General features: G+C 41.6%; 2 protein-coding genes across 2 annotated transcripts; one reads left to right on the top strand and one right to left on the bottom strand.

Moving 5' to 3' along the window:
• Positions 1–1,955: 1,955 nt before the first annotated feature.
• Positions 1,956–11,927, bottom strand: LOC119825534 (membrane-spanning 4-domains subfamily A member 6B-like). Its single transcript, XM_038346455.1, has 7 exons — positions 11,795–11,927; positions 9,689–9,851; positions 8,397–8,531; positions 6,524–6,580; positions 3,948–4,148; positions 2,946–3,047; positions 1,956–2,115 (listed from the first exon to the last, which is right to left on the bottom strand). Exons 2-7 carry the CDS (start codon positions 9,833–9,835, stop codon positions 2,041–2,043), a joined length of 717 nt encoding a protein of 238 aa, XP_038202383.1. The 5' UTR covers positions 9,836–9,851; positions 11,795–11,927; the 3' UTR covers positions 1,956–2,040.
• LOC119803942 (ATPase family protein 2 homolog) lies at positions 11,618–20,127 on the top strand. Its single transcript, XM_042054434.1, is given in 10 exon segments — positions 11,618–11,644; positions 12,689–12,801; positions 12,912–13,041; positions 14,192–14,325; positions 17,254–17,941; positions 17,944–18,189; positions 18,191–18,404; positions 18,407–18,588; positions 18,780–19,070; positions 19,072–20,127. Coding segments are annotated over 10 exon segments (3,081 nt in total).
• Positions 20,128–21,021: the final 894 nt, after the last annotated feature.

The following is a 21,021-nucleotide window of genomic DNA, read 5'->3' as shown; positions in this document are numbered from 1 at the left end:
ATTTTACAGAAAAGGCAAAGCAGAAAACTTTAAGGAATATGCTTAAATTTTAATTTGTATAAAAACTTTTAGAGCTTGGCTTAAACACGAGACTATTCATGAACGAGAAAAGTTAGTTAAACCAACACTAATTTAAGAAATTATGACAGTGCTATAAAAGAAGTAGTAATTTAAAAACAGACTGTGAGGCTCAACGCCTACTGATGCCACAGGAATGCGGCCAACGCCAGTGTGAGCTGGCTGTGGGAAGGCAGAGAGGAGGTCCCGCATGGTGTGATCTGTGCCCAGGTGGGACTGACACTGTGACAGGAGTGGGACCGACAGGATGGATGTAAGCACCAGAAGTGAATTCTTCCCTATCTATCATTTCACCTAATGTTCCTACCTTTGATGTCAGAATACTAAAGCCTCAGAATAACATGGAAATACCCTATACTCTCTTTTTAAAATTCATTTGCAAATGATTGGTATATTTATTCTTAAACATCGAAATTAATTCACCTGGGAAGCACTCTGGGCCCGAGTTTCTCTTGTGACTCTTGCCCCCATCCTTCACTTCTTACATAGCATTCATATTTTAATGTTTTATGATAATTATTCTTGGGTTGCTTTCTATTATTTGTTCTCATCTCATTTATTTGTATAAAGTTTGCACAACTGTGTTCACTATGTGACCTTAAGTCCTCTTAGTTTTTGCAGAGTTGGTAATGATTTTTCCTTGTTCAGAAGAGGTGTGGAATTTTGATGCTAACAGTGATGACTGAGCTATGCAATGATGCAACGCTGAAAACACCAACTTTGATTTCTAGGTGGTCGCCCTCCTTCCTTTCCTGAAGCAAGATGAGTCACACGACTGGCAGGAGGTAAGGGTTGGGGGACATGTCCCAAAGAAAGACTGTCTTCTTCTACAAATGCTTTTAGGCAGAAAATAAGATTAAGTAATCTTTAGTGTGGACTCAATAGACCTTAATGGCTTATACAATATGATCCTCATTTTATTCTCATTCTCCACTTTCTGTATTTTACTACAAATTTCTTTTTTAATAAGTTTTTATGTTGCATGCATATTTTACATGGATGTATATTTGTGCACCACATGCACGTCTAGTGCACCACAAATGTCAGAAGAGGGTGTCAAATCACCTGAACCTTAAGCTACATATGTTTCTGAGCTGACATGTGGGTGTTGGGAATGGAACTCAGGTCTTCTACAGGACTAATCAATACACTTAACTCCTCAGACATCTGTTGAGCCTCCTATAAGAAGTGAAGAAATGTCTCTTATTTGCCTTGGTAATCCTAGAAATAAGTATGTTATCTGTCACCTCAAAATAAATCGCTGAACTTTGAATATTCATTCACATTCAGTTAAATACACACACACACACACACACACACACACACACACACCCAGAGGTTTATTTCTAGTTGCCTTTCCCATGCCTTTTTTTTGATTGACAGACAAAGGAATATCAATAATGATGTGTTTTTGTATCACAGGGGTTTTGATCTGTGCTTAAAGACAAAACAACAAAAACTCTTACAAATAGATCACAAAATCAGAAAAATATTTTATTTAGAAAGAAATAACATGTACAGATCTTGAGACTTCATTGCAGGTCACTTGATTCTATGTACTAATGAATAAAATTTTTATGATGAAAAACAACACAGGAATTCTGAGGGCAAAGGTCATATGGGAGCTATTGTAGTTAATTGAAGGGGACAAGAAAATGTTGCTCCTTTGCTCTGCCAGATTCCCTGAAACATTCTGTTAATTTTTCGAGAAATATCTGGGGCTCGTTGGCCACTATTTGTAGGGCTGAGCTTTGGCTGAAGCCGAAGCCATGAAAATCAAGAGGGCGTCACTGAACACACCTATTCAACACATTACTGATAATCAATTTTTAAACAACTATATTAAGGAAGCTTAAGCATTGCTGCCCTGTGATGGTTTGATTTTCTGCATTATCTTGAAGATCAACTCTCTGCTGTGTATTTCCAAATTTGTTTTTATTCTTAAGAAACTAATCGTTGCTCTTATACAGGGTTACACAGTGACTTTGATTCCATGTTGGATTCATTATTTGCGTTACGAGACAGGAAAATCACATTCTAGAATAAAGAAAACATTCAGTTTCAGACTACAAATGAATATATATGATACACACACACACAAGCATTTATATACATATGCACATAGGAAGTAAGATACATAGATGCATATATATATATATATATGTAACAGAATTTTATTCATACATAGAACTTATACCTGTTCCAATATGAGAATAGCACATTATTAAGTTATGCACATATTTGATGTATATTATCTAATCTTCATTTTAACACTTTAACTAAGGATTTGGTCAGAGCACAGCTTTTGGTTCCATTACTGAAGACATGCATTCAGAGCTGCTGAGAAGGGGTACATGCAATTATGAAACATCATTGCCTTCACATCTTTGATGCAAGAAAAAAACTTAAGATCAGAAGGAAGGAAGTAGAGACTGAGATGCTGACTGAATCCACTCCAGTGTGTAATTGGTCTTTACCAAGTCAAGGCTGTTAACAAGACTAGTCTTTGGCGGAGAAAGTAGCCCTCTTTAGAAGGGAGGTAGCTAGCCTCCAGCATCCTGAACACAGGCAAACTCAGCATAATCCCAGGATTTGCATTTAACTTCTCAGAGCCTCAGTTCCTTTGTTTGCAAACAGGAAGGAAGAAGCAGGTGATGTGTTAGGCTCACCCATTTCTATGACCAGATAATCCTCCTCAGCTACTCAATCGCCTTCTACCCCTTCACTTACTGCCCTGTCTCACTGTCCAAATGCCCTGACGTTAACGTCATGGTGACTGATTATCCTGTGTGTCATTCATGGCAGCATAGGGCAGCACATCCTAGAGGAACAAAGACAAGATTCCCGGAGGCCTCTAGCATACTCACCCGAGAGAAGTCAGAGTGACCCTGTTTCCACCACAGCGTGGCAGCGAGCATAGCCAGGCCGAGCTCCAACACACTGAAGATCAGCATCAGGGAGAGGACTCCCTAAATTCAGGAGAGGAGAAGTTGGGGTGACTGAACCAGCTGAAGCCTTGGTGGGAAGTGGCTATAAAGAGGAAACCATCTCCACCATCAGAGAGTGAAGAAAGGACACCATGAAGAAGGGAAAGGGATCCCTCCAAACCCAGGCTTAGATCAAGGCCTGAGCCCTTCATTCCCTGAGGGGAAGTGGATGGAAGCCAAACTAAACCAAAGCTGTTTCATGCCACTGCTTCTCGAGAAGCCTGTCTTGGGCAGGCTTCCTGACTACACTGTTCACTCAGTGAGAGGGCAGAGGGGAGTAGTGAGAGCCAGGACAGAGTCAGGGGCTCCTGCTCTTGATCCTCCTAGTGGGAGGCTGGGCAAATCTCTGCTTCTCTGTCTTCTGTCTGCTCACTTCTCACATGTGTGTGATAATTTCGTCCACAGAGACTTGTGAGGGTTAGTGAGGTTCTGACAGTGCAACGCCTTTGTAAAAGTCAGCATTGACAGAACCTTCTTCCTCAAGGTGTGTTTTCTTGGTCTTTTTCATGACAGTAAAAGGCAGAGAAACAGTTCAGTTTCTACGGTGTGTAACATCACAAACTAATTCGAAGAAGGGCCTAGCTTAATAACACACAGCCCATGACTTCTGTCCTGAGGTTCATGAAGGCTGCATGATAGGAAGGAATGTCGTGCTGTAAACTTTTCCGTTGTTCATACACAGGTATGTATTGGAGCACACCTCCATTATCTTGACACTGTCCCAGCAAATACACTCAACGCACTCTTTCTTTATTTATACACTTATTTTATTCAGCCCTGACCTTTCCCTAAGATCTCAAACCAAACAGGGTGAGAGGATTTCAAAAGCTAGGGGAAGACCACTATTTTCCAAAAGCTACATGAGCCTTGGGGAATACTCACAGTCAGAACATTCTTGGTGCTAGAGCAGTCGTCGTTGTCAAGGGGATGGTGGTAGTGATATCGCTCGGTTGGTCGAAGAGCTTTGCTCTGCTCACACTGCGCTGAGGCAGGATGCAAACCAGCCAGGCTGACAGAGAGGATAACGATGCCCATGAAAGCAAATAAAACACTCAGGATGTTCGTAATCAGGCTGCCCTCTACCTGAAACAAGCAACAGGTTTCATTCATACCTCTTTCCCACAAAGTTGCGCCAATTCTCTTTATTTGTCTTTGTTAGCAGCTGAAACATTAAGAATTTGTTTCTCCATCTCCCTAACTCATATTTGTGAACACTAGAAAGAGGAGAGGCCCTAGTTTTCCTTCCTTATTTCCCCCCCATTTCTTAGCTGATATTTGATCAGATCACTTTAATCAGCCTCTATCATGTGTGTTGGCCTACAGAATGTCTAGAAACATACAAACCCAAAATGTAAGTGGTAATTGTATGGATAAATAGGATTACAATGAAAAGAAATAAAATATTCCCCTGGCAAAATCATCCATCACCCATGACTTTTAATGGAACTCCATAATGCAAAACTGGAAAATTCTCAAGACAGTGGGAACAAAGGAGGAGGTGTGGACACCAGGTGTGTTCCCTGTCCCTCAACATTGCCAGTGCTGTAGTTTGGATTTGATGTGACCTGAGACCCACATATTAAAGACCTGATTCCCAGGCAGATGATGTTGTGAGATCGCAGAACCTCTAGGAAAAGTGATTGTGGGGACTCGTTCTCAGTGTCAGGTAGACTTTGCAGTCTGAACATGCTTAGGATTGGCTGTTACTGGGGCCACGTGGGGATGGCTGTAGGCAGAAATCTAGACATGTGACAAAGGATGTTGTCATTTGTGGAAACAGTGGGGCAGAGAGAAGCAGGATGAAACTAGATGTTGGTAAACCGAGGCCATGGTGCCAGAGTTCCTTGACTGTCATTGTTCTTGAGTACTCAGTTCCAAAGCTCACTTTGGATTTCATCTCTACATTTATAGTGTTAGCAAAATAAGTAAACTTTTCTCAGTAGTGAGTTTTTTCTTCCTCAACCTATAGAAAGTGAAAATTGAGCTAAGACCTGTCTAAAGGGTATAATTATAGGTAAGAATTTCCAGGGTGTGCCCGGATATCTTACACTGGAGGGTGACTTAATTTCAGCACACTTATATTTTAGATCAATTGTATAACCCATTCAGAATTTGGCATTTTTGGGGGTGCTACTTCACACAAACAGTGACTAAAGTACAACTCTTGGACTCCTCTAACAACAGCTGCAATCAGGATGTTGGTCGTGTGTTCTAGAACAGACTAGGTTTATTCTAGTTGGCCTTCTTCTTTAGTCTCCACACACAGGATGAAAAGACTATTCTTCAGCACAGGCTAAGTGTCTTTCATTCTTATTCTATCTAGAGGCTACTTATATCCTTGGTTACTTTTAGCCATGCAATTTTACCATGGCAACAGAAAAGTAATCAATACTCTGTGTATTTGAGAGGCTGGTTTAGTCAGATCTTAACAAATAAGTCCCTAAGCTGTTGATTGAATCACATGGCATTCTGTCCCATGACTTCCTGAGTCAACTCCATGAGGAATGTGAGTTGACTGATGGCTAGGTGAATCTTTTCATATCTCAAAAGCTTCTTCCTCTTGTCCATCTTTCTTCTTTCAGTGACTTCAGTATTCCTCGGGAATAAGTTAAAAGTAGGTAAAGCTGAATTCTTAGCCAAAACAAATAACTACTGAGACTTTCAAGGTTCAAATATTCTGCTTCTCGGTTCAAAAATGCTTACTCACGCCCAGCAAAAGCATTACCTTTATGGAGATATAGATGAAAGATGATTCTCATGTGAAGATTTTGTCTGAGGTTGTTCACGCATTTGAAGTGGTGAGATTATATAGTATATCCACAACAAATACAACTTTTTAAAATAAGAACCATAACTTAACTACTAAAGAGTAAAATTTAAAAGCTTTTGTGTTAGACTTTTCATTGTTATGACAAAATACTTCACATAAACAACTTAAGCAACAAAATATATTTCACGGATTCAGAGAGTGGGCTGGTGTGGCAGAACAGCGCAGCTCATAGCATGGTGGTCCTGGTGATCATGGAAGCAGAATGAAAGGATAAGCACATTTCAACTTCTTCTGTCTATTCCATCTGAGTCTTTATCCTAAGGGATGACCCTATCACATTTTGGAAATAGAACAACCTCAGAGGTGTGCTTTTTAATCTCCAAGATGCTTCCCATTAAGTCAAGTTGATGATCAAGATTAATCATTGTAGCCTGTTGTCTGCACAATGGGATCATAAGAACATAGTTTTAAATGACATTCCTTGGCAATGGTCTCAAGACATAAGGCACACTGTGATTTTGGTCACTGTGATAGGAAGAATGTGCTCTATACAGGGATATGGAGAACCCAGAATCAGCTCACAAAAAAAACCAAGATCTTATTTGTAACTTCAATGTGAAAAGCTGGGCCTGATGGGTGCTCCCTGAGTTCATCCTCATCAGTTCAGGGTTACGGCTCTTGTACTCACCAAAAACTTCGTTGACTTTGTCTCCCCGATGACTGACAGAATTCCAGAGATGATAAACTGCTCAGACAAGAGGAGAATGCTGTCAGGTCAATTTCTATGTACAAAGTGATGACAGTGTCAGTCTCTGGGGTTCATGACAGACCTCCATGGGAAACGCCTCAAGGAACAAATGGCCAATGTTACACTTGGGCTCTCAGAGGAGTCCCTTTGCTCACATACTATTTAGAAAACACAAGAAAGGTAGATAAGAGTAGAAATATATCCCATTAAAATAAATAAAGACTTAAGAGGAAATAAAAACATATTTCGTTGATTGGAAAGGGACATTTTGGAATTAGATGATTTTTAGATCCTGAAGCATTGCTCTCCAGGGTGAGACTGGAAAATAGCTACTGGGGTTTTATCCCCTCTTTCATTAATAGAGCTATGCCACTCTGGTTTTCATATGTAAACCATGCAATCTTCTCTCAGTGACTCTCACTTGAACTTGTTGAAGTATCTTTTTAACGTGCAATTTTCAATCTCCCAGAATTTTAGCGAGGAGTATTACCACTACCTTCCTTTAGGATGTTGTCACATACTTTCCATTTCTTGTCATGCTCATGGCTGACATCATACCATCATCCCGGTGTCTAGGTGATACTGGTGTCCTAAATGAATTTCTTTCTCTCAGATTTTTATAATACTTTGAGAACAAATTGCACTATTTTAGTTCTTTAAATAAGGGATGATATTAACAAACACAGAAGAGAAGAAAAAGCACTCTCAGTGACTGGTCATAGAGACTAAGGTAAAGGAGAACAAAAGGAAGCAAAAAGTTGGATGGTGAGAAGCTCTAACCATGGTTAAAATCAAGAAGCAAACATGCTTTAGAAATTTAAGAAGGGTAGAAATTTTGTAATTTCTGTTCCTGAAAGTTAAGTAGACTATCCATATAAATAAATGCCGCGTCTTTATCTCTGTGAGGCTAGGCCCTGTGCATCCCATGCATGCATTTGACTGCTGAGCTACAGTCACGGCTTCACATGCAGAGGCTTAGATAAAACTGAAAAGTACGAAGTGTCTCTTCTAACGCCAGGGATGTTAGTGATATGCAAAGAGCACAGCATGGAGAGGAGAGAACAATAAAGTCACAGTCCTGACCTAGAAATCACCACATCAGCCCCTGGTCAGGGTTAAGTCAGCAGAGTAGTGACTTAAATACTATGGACCTTCAAGGACCGTGAGAGTGGCAAGACACTGCTGTCACCTGAACAGTCACCATTCTGTGCTCAGTTAAAGATTAAGAAAATATCGGACAAATTGAAACATAGGATTTTTCATAAAAAACATATCCTGACCAGCCTTATTGAGACACCATCAAAGTTACCAAGGACAAGAAAGGTCTGGGACAATCCAAATGAGGATGACTAGTGGAGGCAATGGAGACAGAAGAGCTGGTGGAAGGCAGGGTCTCTGAATGGAACCTGGGACAAGGGACACTCATGAAAAACTGGTGAAATCAGACAGTGTCTCGGCGTGAGATGACTAAAGCCGAAGTCATTGGAACAAAATGAGGAAAAGGTGGAGCTGTGGAGGCATCGGAAAATAAAATGCAGGAAAGGAAGGATTGTTACTGAACTGTAGTAGGCAGACAGGAAGTCACGGTGACAGGAAACCTCACCTGTGCATGAGACTCCTCTACCTATCTAGAGGGGAACTAGGCTCTGAGAGGAGTACCTTCATGTCCTCCTGACCCCAGGCATGGAGCAGCTTCTGAGGAATTTCCAGTCTATCACCCTTAGCACCTTCAACAAAGCCAGAGCCTAAGAGTAGAAGCATTGCTGTGTACATCCTCTGGTCTCCCGTCTTGTGCCCACAGAACTCTACTTACGCACACAGCTCCTGCAAATGGGTAGGCAGAATTTAACAGGACAGAAATCACTGAGGTAAAGTGTGCGGTGGTTGGAGCCGATGCCAAGATGATGCCCAGACTCAGCACCATCACACCACACATGATCTGGATCGCCTGTTGAAAGAAACGAGATGGGAGATTAAAACCAGCAATGACAAGTGGCACCTCTCCACTCCTCCCGTGGTGCTCATGAATTGTCACCTTCTACACTGTCCCTGTAAGCACACAGACACTGTAATAGCTCAGAGGTGAGGGAAGTTCCTTCTGGAGGAGGTGTGGCCCTGCCACAGGCTCAGGCCTCTTCAAGTACTTTTGTTCATGAACCCCTTTCATGTTCAAGAAATTTCCCAGCATCTCCTGGCTGGTGCTAAGTTGTGAGCCCTTAGTTAGCAAAGTCTCCTGCTCCTTCTTGTGGGGAGAAGAGTAAACTGAAATTCCTTCCACTCTGAGAACATCCTAATGGAAACCTCTGGGTGCGGCATCTCCCAGAACTCACAGAGCACCACACTGAGCCAGCCTCTCTCCCCAGCTCCACAGCGTCTCCAGCCCAGGCGTCCCTTCTAGGGATCCCTAGCCTCTGTGGGAGATGGGACACTTTTGTCTTCCTGACCTCGTCCATCTCACAGACTCACGGTTCTTGTACATTTGGTCAAGCAACCTTAAAATTTTTGTTGCATGTACTTCAAAGGAATCCAGATGATGGTATGCCCAAGACCAGGCCAACAGTTTAAGTTCTGAACTGGGTAACTCAGAGGCCCATGCAGATAGTGTTAGAACAGACGACACTGAGAAACAGCCTTATCTCTCCTCACAGCACAAATATATGTTCTTTCTCATACCCTCCCTTTACCCCCGGAAGAGTGCCTTTAGTAAATCTGGGATGAACACATAGAGGAAATCCAGTGGTCTTTTTGTGCTGCCTCCTCTCCCTAAAGGGGAGAAAGGTATTCTTTACTCAGTGAGCACCAAGAATGTATCCACAATATTTTCATAAATAAAATACTAGCAAGCACTCTCTAAAAATGAAAAGATAAATTAAACAACAAAATCTCAATAACTCATATTTGCAATAAGGGGAAATACTTGTTAATTTGTGGAAACTCTTAGAGATATATACATCTTGCCAAGGGTTCTCTACAGGTCTAGACTACTCTGTGATCATTTTGTCAAAACTGAAGGCTGTCCATTCCCAAAATCTGTTTCTAGTTCTAAGACACAGTGTTTCCTTCTCTGCCCTCCACCCACTCCAGAGCGTTCTGAGTTTGATTTACCGCAATCACTTTGATCTCTGCCTTTAGATATTTCTTCAGGTTGTCTTGAATCTGGTGGGTAGGCTGGGGTTTGTCTGTTTGGGGAAAGTTAACTCCATTTGGAGAAATCACTGTGACAGTCTCATTGGTCACTACTTGTGGGATCATGGTGGAGCTTCCAGGGCTGGAAGAGAAAATGCACTCTGCTCTTAAAAAGAATTGTGCTCATTGTACTATTTTGTTGTTGTTGTTGATTTGCTTATTTGTTGGATTGGTTTGGTTTGGTTTTTGTTGTTTGTTTTTGAGAGAGAGAGAGAGAGAGAGAGAGAGAGAGAGAGAGAGAGAGAGAGAGAGAGAGAGGGTATAGAGTTGAATGGGAAGGGAGGATTAGACTAAATTGTATGAATTTTCAATTAAAAAGTAAATGCTTTACTTTGAACACAATGAAATCCAACCAAACAAACAAAACAAACTATGCTCCCAGGGTCTGCTGCCACCTCCAGACTGTGAACCTTCCTGTATTCTTGACCTGTCTTCTGGCAGACAAAACTGGTGTTTCAGAGAAATAAAAGACACAACAATCGGATTCCTGAGGTCTTTCCCCATGATGTGAGGCACAGACCACAGAATTGAGATAATAAACACATCATACAGAGAGACAGCATGAATCCTCAGGGGTTAATGAATTCACACCTAAACGTTCACACAACATTTGTAAAATGGAGCTCCAGCTCTTTCCTCAGTTCTGTCTAGTTTAAGTACATTTTCTTTATCTGATGACTTTCAAACTCAGGTTACTCTCTGGTCATGAGATATTAAAATTCAGCCTTTCCAGTTCTTGCTACACACCATTTAAAATACTTAATCCCATTTGCTGGTTTTGTGAGTCCAATAGTACCACGTTTAGAATTAGCATTTTACATATTGTCATATTTTAGTAGAAGTGATCTTGTAGTGCTTTTAATCCACGAAAAAAATCCTTTCTGCTAATTAATAAAATCATAATCAGAAAATAAATCCAGAGTCAAAAGATAGATGTACATGTGGAAGTAATTCATGTTTGGTTCAGTGGCATAAAATCAATGTTAAATAATATTTAAAGATCTTATTGTTAATCAGTTACCTATACACAGTTGAGTGCTGTACCCCAGCTGTCTATCTCTCCCTCTTTCACCTCTGCCAATGGCAGCCTGTGTCTGAATCTCTTCAGCATGGAGAAGCAGCTGAATGCAGCATTATGAGAAGTCCTGGGGTCGTACCCTGAGGTTCAAGGTCAGACCCATGTCCCTGTTGGTTGGAAGGACCAAGTTGTCTGGGAAATTGGTTTTTGAGCTCAGGTTGAAGTTGTACAATACTTTGATCGTACTCTGACACTCCTAATTCTGCCCAGTAAAGTTATGCCTTGAATCTGTGAGCAGAGTCAGTGACTAGTCGGCTGGAATTGGCCATAGAGAAGCCAGCAACTTGGATAGAGATGACACACAGGAAGGAAAGGGTGTGGACGAGAGTTTGAGCTTCCTCTTGGTTCAGCCAGGAGGGAAGGGACTGGTCTCTTGCAGTGTTTCTGACCAAAAAGCAAGGTTAGCTAGCTGCTACTCAGCCTCTGTGTGCTAGCAGGTTTTCACCCCAGTCTCTGACTTCTGAGTCTCATTGGTTAACAGAATGATAGAGATATTTAATTCAAACCTATGTGGAAGTGGCAGAGCCTGGCTGTGGAAATGGAAGCCCTGCCAGGTCATGGCCTGAGTGGTCAGCAGGGTGCTGACTGAGGGGTTGTGGGGTGGCAGATGATAATTAAAATATCAATAGATTAATGAGTAGCAGCTAAGCCAAGAGGAAAACATCAGCTTGGCTCTCTTTTCTCTGTGCTGTTCTCAGCCCTTAGGATGCCCAGTTAGTGAATGGCCTGAGAGCCTTTGCAGGTGCAGGAGTTCTGCTCCCATTAAGATCATGCAGCTAGAAAGAGCAGTGCCAGAGGTAAGCCAGATGCCTCTTCCCTTCTCCCATGTAGTTCTGAAGCGCCCCAGGGTCTCTAGTGCTTTCAGGAGCATTGGCAGTTCCCCCTATCGAAATCCCAGAAAGAGAATACTACACTACATAGGGAGAAGCCTCTTTGGGATTGCCTACCTTGCCTGTATGTCTCCCAGTCCTCCCAAGCTGGGCCCTCAGGATCCGAAGAGCTTTTAATGCTGGGTTCTCTCGGTCTGATCCTTGTTTTCTGTTGGTGAAGTTCTGACTGTCCCCAGCCCTTCTTCCTCTTCAGTGTTCACTACCACGCAGGATGGAATGCGTACACACTGTGACCATGTCAATGCAGCCGTATTTCCTATTTCAGTAACTTCCAGGAACTCAGAAAAATCATGAATAGAACTAGTGCTGGGAGCCTGTGGGATGTGATCATTAACACCCACCAGCTCCAAGTAATGCCCAAGTCCATGTTCTGGAACCTTACTCTTAAAGTATTAAAAAGAGAACAGCAACAAGCTGAGGAAGCACATGAAGATGAGAGAGAGTGACTTTGTAAGGCCTGTCTTGGTTTTAAGTAGTGTTTAATGAACTGTCTTGATTGCTAATTGTATTCCCAGTCATAGTAATATTGATGCTAAAACATTTCACCATATATAAAAAAGTATAATGATAATAGTAATCATAACCTTAGGCTTTGAGTGATTATTTAATAATATATAATAAATTATAATAATTGAACATATTACAATACTTATGGAATTTGTTTATACTTTTTAAAACTAATTTAGCAGCCTCTGAAAAGGCTGCAAGCAGCCGTTCATACCCTTTGATTCATTGCTACAACTTTAGAACTCTTTTGATGTTCTCCTTCTAACCTATGTCCAGACCCCTGGGCTTCTCAACAACGGAGGCGCCCTGGGAATGACTGGACACTACTAGGAAAGTCACCTACAGCGGAGGAGGAAGTGGGGAAGTTTCAACACCCCGTGAATGACTTTGACAGTCGCTCACTCAGGATGCTGTCATGAAGACAGATGTCCTTGTGGCTTTCAGCTCACAGTTCGGAAGCTGAGTTTGATCATAATTAATAGCACAGGGGAACCAGAAGCAGATGGAGCAACTGCACAGCCACACTCTGGAAACTTCCTTCTTCCTTTGCTTGAAAGGTTAGATGCAGGTTAGAAGGAAAAATTAGTAGAGTCCTGCTTCAATTCTAGATTCTAAGAAATCCATAGAAAGGGACTTTCCTGATCTGGAGTTGGTTCTCCTTTCCCAGCATGCCTATTGTCACTGTCCTTTTCACACCATGTCCTGTGGGCTCATCACTGTCCTTCCCACCATGTCCTGTGGGCTCATCACTGTCCTTCCCACCATGTCCTGTGGGCTCATCACTGTCCCAGGACCCAGTGAGTTAGTGAAGCTCAGCTATTCTGAGCTTTAACAAAGCAGAAGTGTGGCCTCTTGAGGGCAACCATTCCCACATTTGTCCCCAGGAGAATGGCTTAATAAGCAAGTTAAATCTGCCTACCCCAGATTCCCTCCCCAGTCTGTTTGTCATCTGCACACTCTCACAATTTTAAATGTACTTACAGACGTTAATAGAGTACTTGAGATAATGCCTGTAAGATCACCATCACAAAGGCGCGCATAGTGACCTAAGAGTGGTATTTTTGTCGCACTACCCCATATCTTCCCCATCCATCTATTCCCACCATCAACCTTCTCTTCTCCCCAACCTTGGGGTTTGTGTGCTTTGTTTGGAGAGGGGACTTCTGCATCCAAGCCAAAGGCTGCTCTCCCTAGTCTCAGCATAGTTCCGTCCTGCCCTTTCACCCTCATTGTTCTCAGAGCGGAGTCAGCGCCTGTACCTGGAGACAGAAGACTATTAACAATAGCACTCCGTTTCGTCACCTAGGACCCTCTGCTCACAATCTCCTGTTCTCTCTAAGCACCTTCGCAAATGCCCTGCCCTCTGCCCAGTCCATGGGAAATGCCTCTTCACAGTCTGCATTCATTTAGGATTGCTGTTTTAGCAAATTTATGGTAGATATTTATCTACTTATGCTATACATGACGGTTTCTTGTCATTTCCATGACTACTTTCCTACTCATCTTTATCAGTTCATTCACCATCAATTTATTATTCACTCATCACACGTGTCTTACTGAACTACATGCACTCATCGTGCCCCTGATTTTATCTATGCATTTCACTAGACTGCATGACCTAATACCTACTACTCACCAACTGGTGAGCATCATTGAACAGTAACTGTGTTAGTAAATGTATTGATGAATCAAACAATATGCATCTTTTTTAAAAAAAAACTTTGCCTTTGAAAAACCATTATCATTAGCATGCAAAATATTCCCACACAGAAAATTATATATCATGTTAAAATGTGTATATATAGAGAGGTGGATTTGGTGGATGTATATAATGCCCAACAAAAGCTGTTGAAGATTCTAAAAAGAACTACGAGCCAAGTATTTCCTGATTAAGGTTGGTTAAATTCCCAGACTACTTCCTCATTGTCCTTTTGTTCATGGTTGTAGACATACAATAATGACAACTTATTCCTCTATGACTTTCCAGAAGGAATGTGTGTGAGACTGACCCACAACAAGAAAATGAGAGTGGATTCTGGAACTATTGAGAAACCTTTTCGAGATGCCTCTTCTCTGGGCTTGTGCGTGTAACTTCCCAGTTAAACCAATTCACTGTTTGTCCTTTATAACTCAGCATCTCTTCATCCCTGGTCGCTGTAGAACTGCTGTAGCCAGTGGGCAGACAGTAGGGTTCCAACGCGAGATGGAAGCTGTGCTCTCTGTCTCCTGTCATCTTTCTGTGTCAGACGAGACAGAAAACAGTCCTGTAGATCACCTCACTATGGACCACTCTTTTGTCCTTTTGAGAGAGAAGCTCAGAATTGTGTGTTCTCCAAACACACTCACTTCCCAGAATGAGAAGAACAAGGAACTGACACAAAGAACAAAGAAAGAAACACTTGACAGGAAACAGAATTGAGCAAAGTTTGGTGTTCTTCGGGAGTGTGACACATTACGGTCCAGAAACACATCTGCAGTTTTGTCTGACTCTGGGCATTTGGGCAAACCAAGTACAGGAAAGGTCTCATTTTTCTTACTTGAAACAGCTTTAGATCAAACATTTTCTTATAGGTACTGGTCTTGAATCAATTGCTTTGCATTTTTGTCCCACATATTTTTTTTTGTTTTTTGAGGCAGGGTTTCTCTGTAGCTTTGGAACCTGTCCTGGAGCTAGCTCTTGTAGACCAGGTTGGCCTCAAACTCACCGAGATCCATCTGCCTCTGCCTCCAGAGTGATGGGATTAAAGGCATGTGCCACTACCACCTGGCTCCACATAATAGTTTTTTATAGATATACTTAGTTAACTTATTGTGTTTTTGTGTGGTGTGTATATGTGTACCACATGTGTTCCTGGTGCCTGCAGAAGTCAGAAGAGGGCATTGAATCCCCTGGATCCTGAGTTACAATGGTTGTGAACCACCACGTGTGTGCTGGGAACTGAAACCAAGTCCTTTCCAAGAACAAAAAGAGCTCTTAACTGCTGAGCTATCTTCCCAGTCCCTATGTTTTTAGTATGTTTTCCTGAGAACTGCCATGATGTATCTTTACTAAAAGTTAATTTAAGGTTGCAAGTAAAGAAATAGAAGCAAGCTTGTGGTTGGATAAGGTTGTGGATCCTGGAACACACCAGTACCTGAGGTTTGTATCCTGGCTGTTTGGAAATATGCAAATTATTTAAATCAGGCTATGTCAAACTTACACAGGATTGATACTTATTCCAAAATGAACAGTAGATATTGATAATTACTTAGAATCAGAATCAGTTTATCCAAGAATTTATTTACACTTTTTTCTTTCTTGGAAATTTAGTTTGATAGTAGAGTCTTTGTACTGTTCATCTAATCAGAGAGGTAACACGAACATTCAACAAATATTAACTGAACTAAGAATGCCTTGGAAATTTTTAAGGATGCTAACACCATTCAGTAAAACTTGTTGGGGAACTTAATATTTACCTGGACCCAAAGAGTATGTCTACTGGTACCTTCTCAGCAATGCATGTGAAAATACATCTTTATAATATGTCTACTGGTACCTTCTCAGCAATGCATGTGAAAATACATCTTTATAATATGTCTACTGGTACCTTCTCAGCAATGCATGTGAAAATACATTTTTATAATATGTCTATTGGTACCTTCTCAGCAATGCATGTGAAAATACATTTTTATAATATGTCTACTGGCACCTTCTCAGCAATGCATGTGAAAATACATCTTTATAACGATGGCAGCCAGCAGACAACACTTTTCTTACATGGAACTTTTCTTTCTCACGATTCTGGAGGCTGGGACTTCAGAATCAAGGCACCGACACAGTCTCATATACAACAAGAATGCTCTTTTAATGTACAGACAACTGCCTTTTACTGTGTCTGCATGGAGGAAGAGTGTGTGGGAACTCTCTGGGGTCTGCATCATTCCTGAATGACCTGCTCTTCTACTTTAGACACCAACAAACACTGGAAGTTAGGATTCCAACATCTGAATTTGAGGGCAAGTTTCAAGGACATGCAATATTTTTATAAATTAACCCCCTAAATTACAAAACAATATAAGAACATCACAAAATTATGGCAGTGTGGGATATGACCTGAGCATCTAGATGATAGCACTCTTAAAAGACCAGAGAGGCAGCTATAGTTATAAGTCAACCATATTTATTTAAATATATGAGTAAATGTAAGACATTATTATAGACAAATTATGCATAATTTGTTTACATATAAAAACATAATTTGTGGACAGTGGTAGAAAATTTGGTAGGAATTTTGTACTAGATTATGTTCATAAACTATGGAATGTACTGCTAATAAGGTTGTATAAGTATATTAAATGATTTTCTCATTAATCCAAGCAAAGTACAAATGAAAGGCAAATAAAAACAGTAGAAGTTTCCTTAAACTAATGGTTTCTGCAGGTAGAGACGGCCATTGTGAGGAAGGGATGGTGGGCAGGGCTGTGGTAGCAGTCACATGATGCAGAGTCCATCAGTAAGGCTTGACCCAGAAGCAGCAAACGTATGAAGTCACTGGAAGGCAGTGTACGCCAATGGCCGAGTCAGAAGAGTAGCAGGTGGCAACTGAAGTTGAAGGTGTCAGACAACCAAGAGGAAACTCTGATGAGTCAATCTTGGAAGGCAAGGCCCCAAGACCACAGAACTTTTGTTTCTGCTGCCTTTACATCGTTCACTGGTTTGAATGGGTGTGAGGAGATCCCCACTGCCTCTAACATAGTCTGTTGAACTCATGGAATCATTCCGTTCTATTGGGTTTTTTTATCTGCAGATTATTATGAAGATAATTCCTCCCCAAGCTGTACTATTTGATTATAAATGTGTTAGTTTTTACAGAGTTTTGATGAATTAAAAATAAATACAAAAAATGTTAAACAGCTAGGCCCTATGAGTTTCACTTACAGACTGCATAGATGTAGCTCAAGTTAAAGATTAAGAAAAACATTTGAGGCGCACGTTGAGCCGGCTTTGGCTCGGGTTTGTTTACCGACAGCCTGCGGTCATGTCGTCCAAGAAAGCGGCAGAAGGAGGGCGCCGAGAGCACCTCGCCTTCGCTGTCTGCTGCTTCGTCTCGCTGGGGGACGCCGGGTCCACTGGCCCGGCCTGACGTGACGGCGCCGGGGACGCTGGTGGTGACCAACTTCCTCGAGAAAGTAGATGGCAAAGTTCCTAAGACATTCCAGAATTCCCTTGTTCATCTTGGACTTAATACTATGAAGTCTGCAAACATATGTATAGGCCGACCAGTGCTCCTTACCAGTTTGGATGGAAAGCAGGAGGTTTATACAGCCTGGCCAGTTGCAGGATTTCCTGGAGGCAAAGTTGGCCTGAGCGAAATGGCACAGAAGGATGTGGGTGTGAAAGCTGGAGAGACCAGCCGAGTGCAGCCTCTTTTGGGAGCTGTGCTCCAGGCTCAGGAAATGGACTCGGCACTGAGTGACAAAGATAAGGAAATTAATGAAGAAGAACTGACTGGTTGTATTCTGAGAAAACTAGATAGCAAGATTGTTTTACCAGGCAACTTCCTGTACTGTACATTCTATGGACGACTCTGCAAGTTACAAGTGTTGCAAGTCAAAGGGACAGATGGCACAACCTTGGGAAAGCCTCAGAGTGCCTCCCACACTGACACCCAGGGAGTGGCCGCTGAACATTCTAGTGCGGGGAGCAGTGACATGGATATATATCTTTCCAGCTAAGCCAGTTAGAGCTGAAAGAGCCTCAGAGCCCAGTGTCACAGAGTACTCCCTGTAAATCCGTTAATGACAGAATTATGAACAAAGCTGGGGAAGTTTTGTTGGATGTTACACAGAGCCCCAGAGATGGCAGTGGACCTGGTCTAAAGGAAGCCACAGGTCTTAAATGTAGTTTTGATTCATCCAGAGAAGGAAGTACATGGCCTATCAGCGAAGAGAAACTACTGAAGTCCTACCAGTGCAGGGGCAAAGAACAATACTGATACATTTTATTTTATTTCTTCAACAACAAGAATCAATCTTAAAAAAAAAATTTGTACAAATTCAAAAGAACAAGACAGCCAATTCAAAGTAACTTACGACGTGATTGGAAGCTTAAACAGTCAGCTGAAAGCAATAAGAGAAATAATTGAACTGCCTCTCAACCAGCCTGAACTTTTCAAGAGTTACGAATTCCAGCACCAAGAGGGTTGTTACTCTATGGCCCTCCCGGCACTGGGAAGACAATGATTGTTGCTAATGAAGTTGGAGCTTATGTTTCTGTAATTAATGGTCCGGAAATTATAAGCAAATTCTATGGTGAGACTGAAGCAAGGTTACGCCAGATATTTGCTGAAGCCACTCTACAGCACCCATCAATTATTTTTCTTTCTTTTTTTTTCTTTTCTTTTTGGTTTTTCGAGACAGGGTTTCTCTGCAGCTTTTTTAGAGCCTGTCCTGGAACTAGCTCTTGTAGACCAGGCTGGCCTCGAACTCACAGAGATCCGCCTGCCTCTGCCTCCCGAGTGCTGGGATTAAAGGCGTGCGCCACCACCGCCCGGCTCCATCAATTATTTTTATTGATGAACTGGATGCACTTTGCCCTAAAAGAGAAGGTGCTCGGAATGAAGTGGAAAAGAGAGTTGTAGCCTCACTTTTAACATTGATGGATGGCATTGGCTCAGAAGGAAGTGAAGGACGGATATTAGTCCTTGGGGCCACAAATCGCCCTCAAGCGCTAGATGCTGCACTCAGAAGACCTAGATGATTTGGTAAAGCGATTGAGATTGGGGTTCCTAATGCCCAGGACCGGCTTGATATTCTCCAGAAGCTGCTTCGAAGGGTGCCACACTTGGCTCACTAAAGCTGAGCTTCTGAGGCTGGCAAACAATGCCCATGGATATGTTGGCGCAGACTTGAAGGCTTTGTGTAATGAGGCAGGTCTGTATGCCTTGCGAAGAGTTCTGAGGAAACAGCCTAATCTCCCTGATAGCAAGGTGGCTGGTATGGTGAAAATTACCCTCAATGATTTCTTACAAGGAATGAATGACATCAGACCTAGTGCTATGAGAGAGGTAGCAATTGATGTCCCAAATGTATCCTGGTCAGATATTGGAGGACTGGAAAATATCAAACTGAAATTGAAACAGGCTGTGGAATGGCCCTTGAAACATCCTAAGTCTTTCATCAGAATGGGCATTCAGTCACCTAAAGGAGTTCTCCTGTATGGTCCCCCGGGATGCTCCAAAACAATGATAGCAAAGGCGTTGGCCAATGAAAGCGGGCTGAACTTTCTAGCTATAAAGGGGCCTGAGTTAATGAATAAGTATGTTGGTGAATCTGAGAGAGCGATTAGAGAGATATTCCGTAAAGCAAGAGCAGTGGCGGCACCTTCCATTATCTTTGTTGGTGAACTTGATGCTTTGGCAGCTGAAAGGGGCAGTTCTTCAGGTGCTGGGAATGTTGCAGACCGTGTATTGGCTCAGCTGTTAACAGAGATGGATGGGATTGAACAACTAAAAGATGTAACTGTTTTGGCAGCTACTAATCGCCCAGACAGAATTGACAAGGCCTTGATGCGGCCTGGAAGAATTGACAGGATCATTTACGTGCCCTTGCCAGATGCAGCAACAAGAAGGGAAATACTGAACCTGCAGTTCCACTCGATGCCAATCAGTAACGAGGTTGACCTGGATGAACTAGTTCTCCAGAGCGACACTTATTCAGGAGCAGAGATCATAGCCGTCTGTAAGGAGGCCGCTCTCCTAGCCCTGGAAGAAGACATTAAAGCTGACCGCATTATGAAGAAGAATTTCACTCAAGCCTTGAGCACTGTGACACTTAGAATCCCAGAGTCACTGATGCTCTTTTATGAAGATTACCAAGAAAAGAGTGGGCTACACACCATCTAAGAAATACATACTTATATGCGTATATTTTGTAGAGAAAAGTTTGCAAATTTTGTCTTGAGTGTTTACAGTTTCTTAATAGGTAAATGTTTGAAATATCCTCATTGGAGTTGAAGAGCCTCACCTAAATGTTTTTGAATCATTCAAGTACAATAAACATACCTCTGGGCATGAGTTAAAAAAAAAAAAAGAAAAACATTTGAGTCCCAGGACCAGACTGGCTCAAATTCTTTAATCTTAATCTTGAAAGATGCATCATTCCCTGAAACAACACTTTAAAATAATTTCAAGTTAGATCAGATGGTTTGATAATAGTTTTGAGATGAAAAAGCCCAGGAAACAATTTAAAGTTCACAAGGACACAAAGCCGAGTTATAGATTCATTAGTTTAAGGTCAAAAACGCAATTCAGCCCAACTGTTGCTAACTGATCATACTTTCCTGGGTAGGTTTGGTTGGTGATCAGAGGTGATGATTAATTCCTTGTGCTCATTCCTGCCCACAATCTCCTGATATAAGAATGGCAATGGTGGGTATGCACCCTAAAGACTTAATGTACAGATGACTGATTGGTTTTCATGTGTAAAAGAGTAGGTTTGTGATTCCTTTAAGATTCCTTATAAGGTTAACTGTCAAGATGAATACAAAAATGATTGATTCTTTCTTTGTAACCACAATATGCAGCCTGACAACAAAAGAGTTGGCTGTGAAAAAATACTTTTCTGCTTGCTCATGACCTGTTAATCTATAACAAGTTGTTTAGATGTAAATGTATATGGGTTTTTTGGGTGACTTTGTATTAATCATATAAAAGAGATATGAGAAAACCTGTTTATATGTCTTTATATGTTTTATATAAAGAAAACCTGTTTTAACCTGTATTCATTATAATCATTCA

This window comes from Arvicola amphibius, chromosome 1, assembly GCF_903992535.2.
Source record: "Arvicola amphibius chromosome 1, mArvAmp1.2, whole genome shotgun sequence".
NCBI classification, from domain to species: Eukaryota; Metazoa; Chordata; class Mammalia; order Rodentia; family Cricetidae; genus Arvicola; species Arvicola amphibius.
The sequence above is the reverse complement of the archived record's forward strand: the minus strand, read 5'-3'. Positions and strand labels throughout refer to the sequence as shown.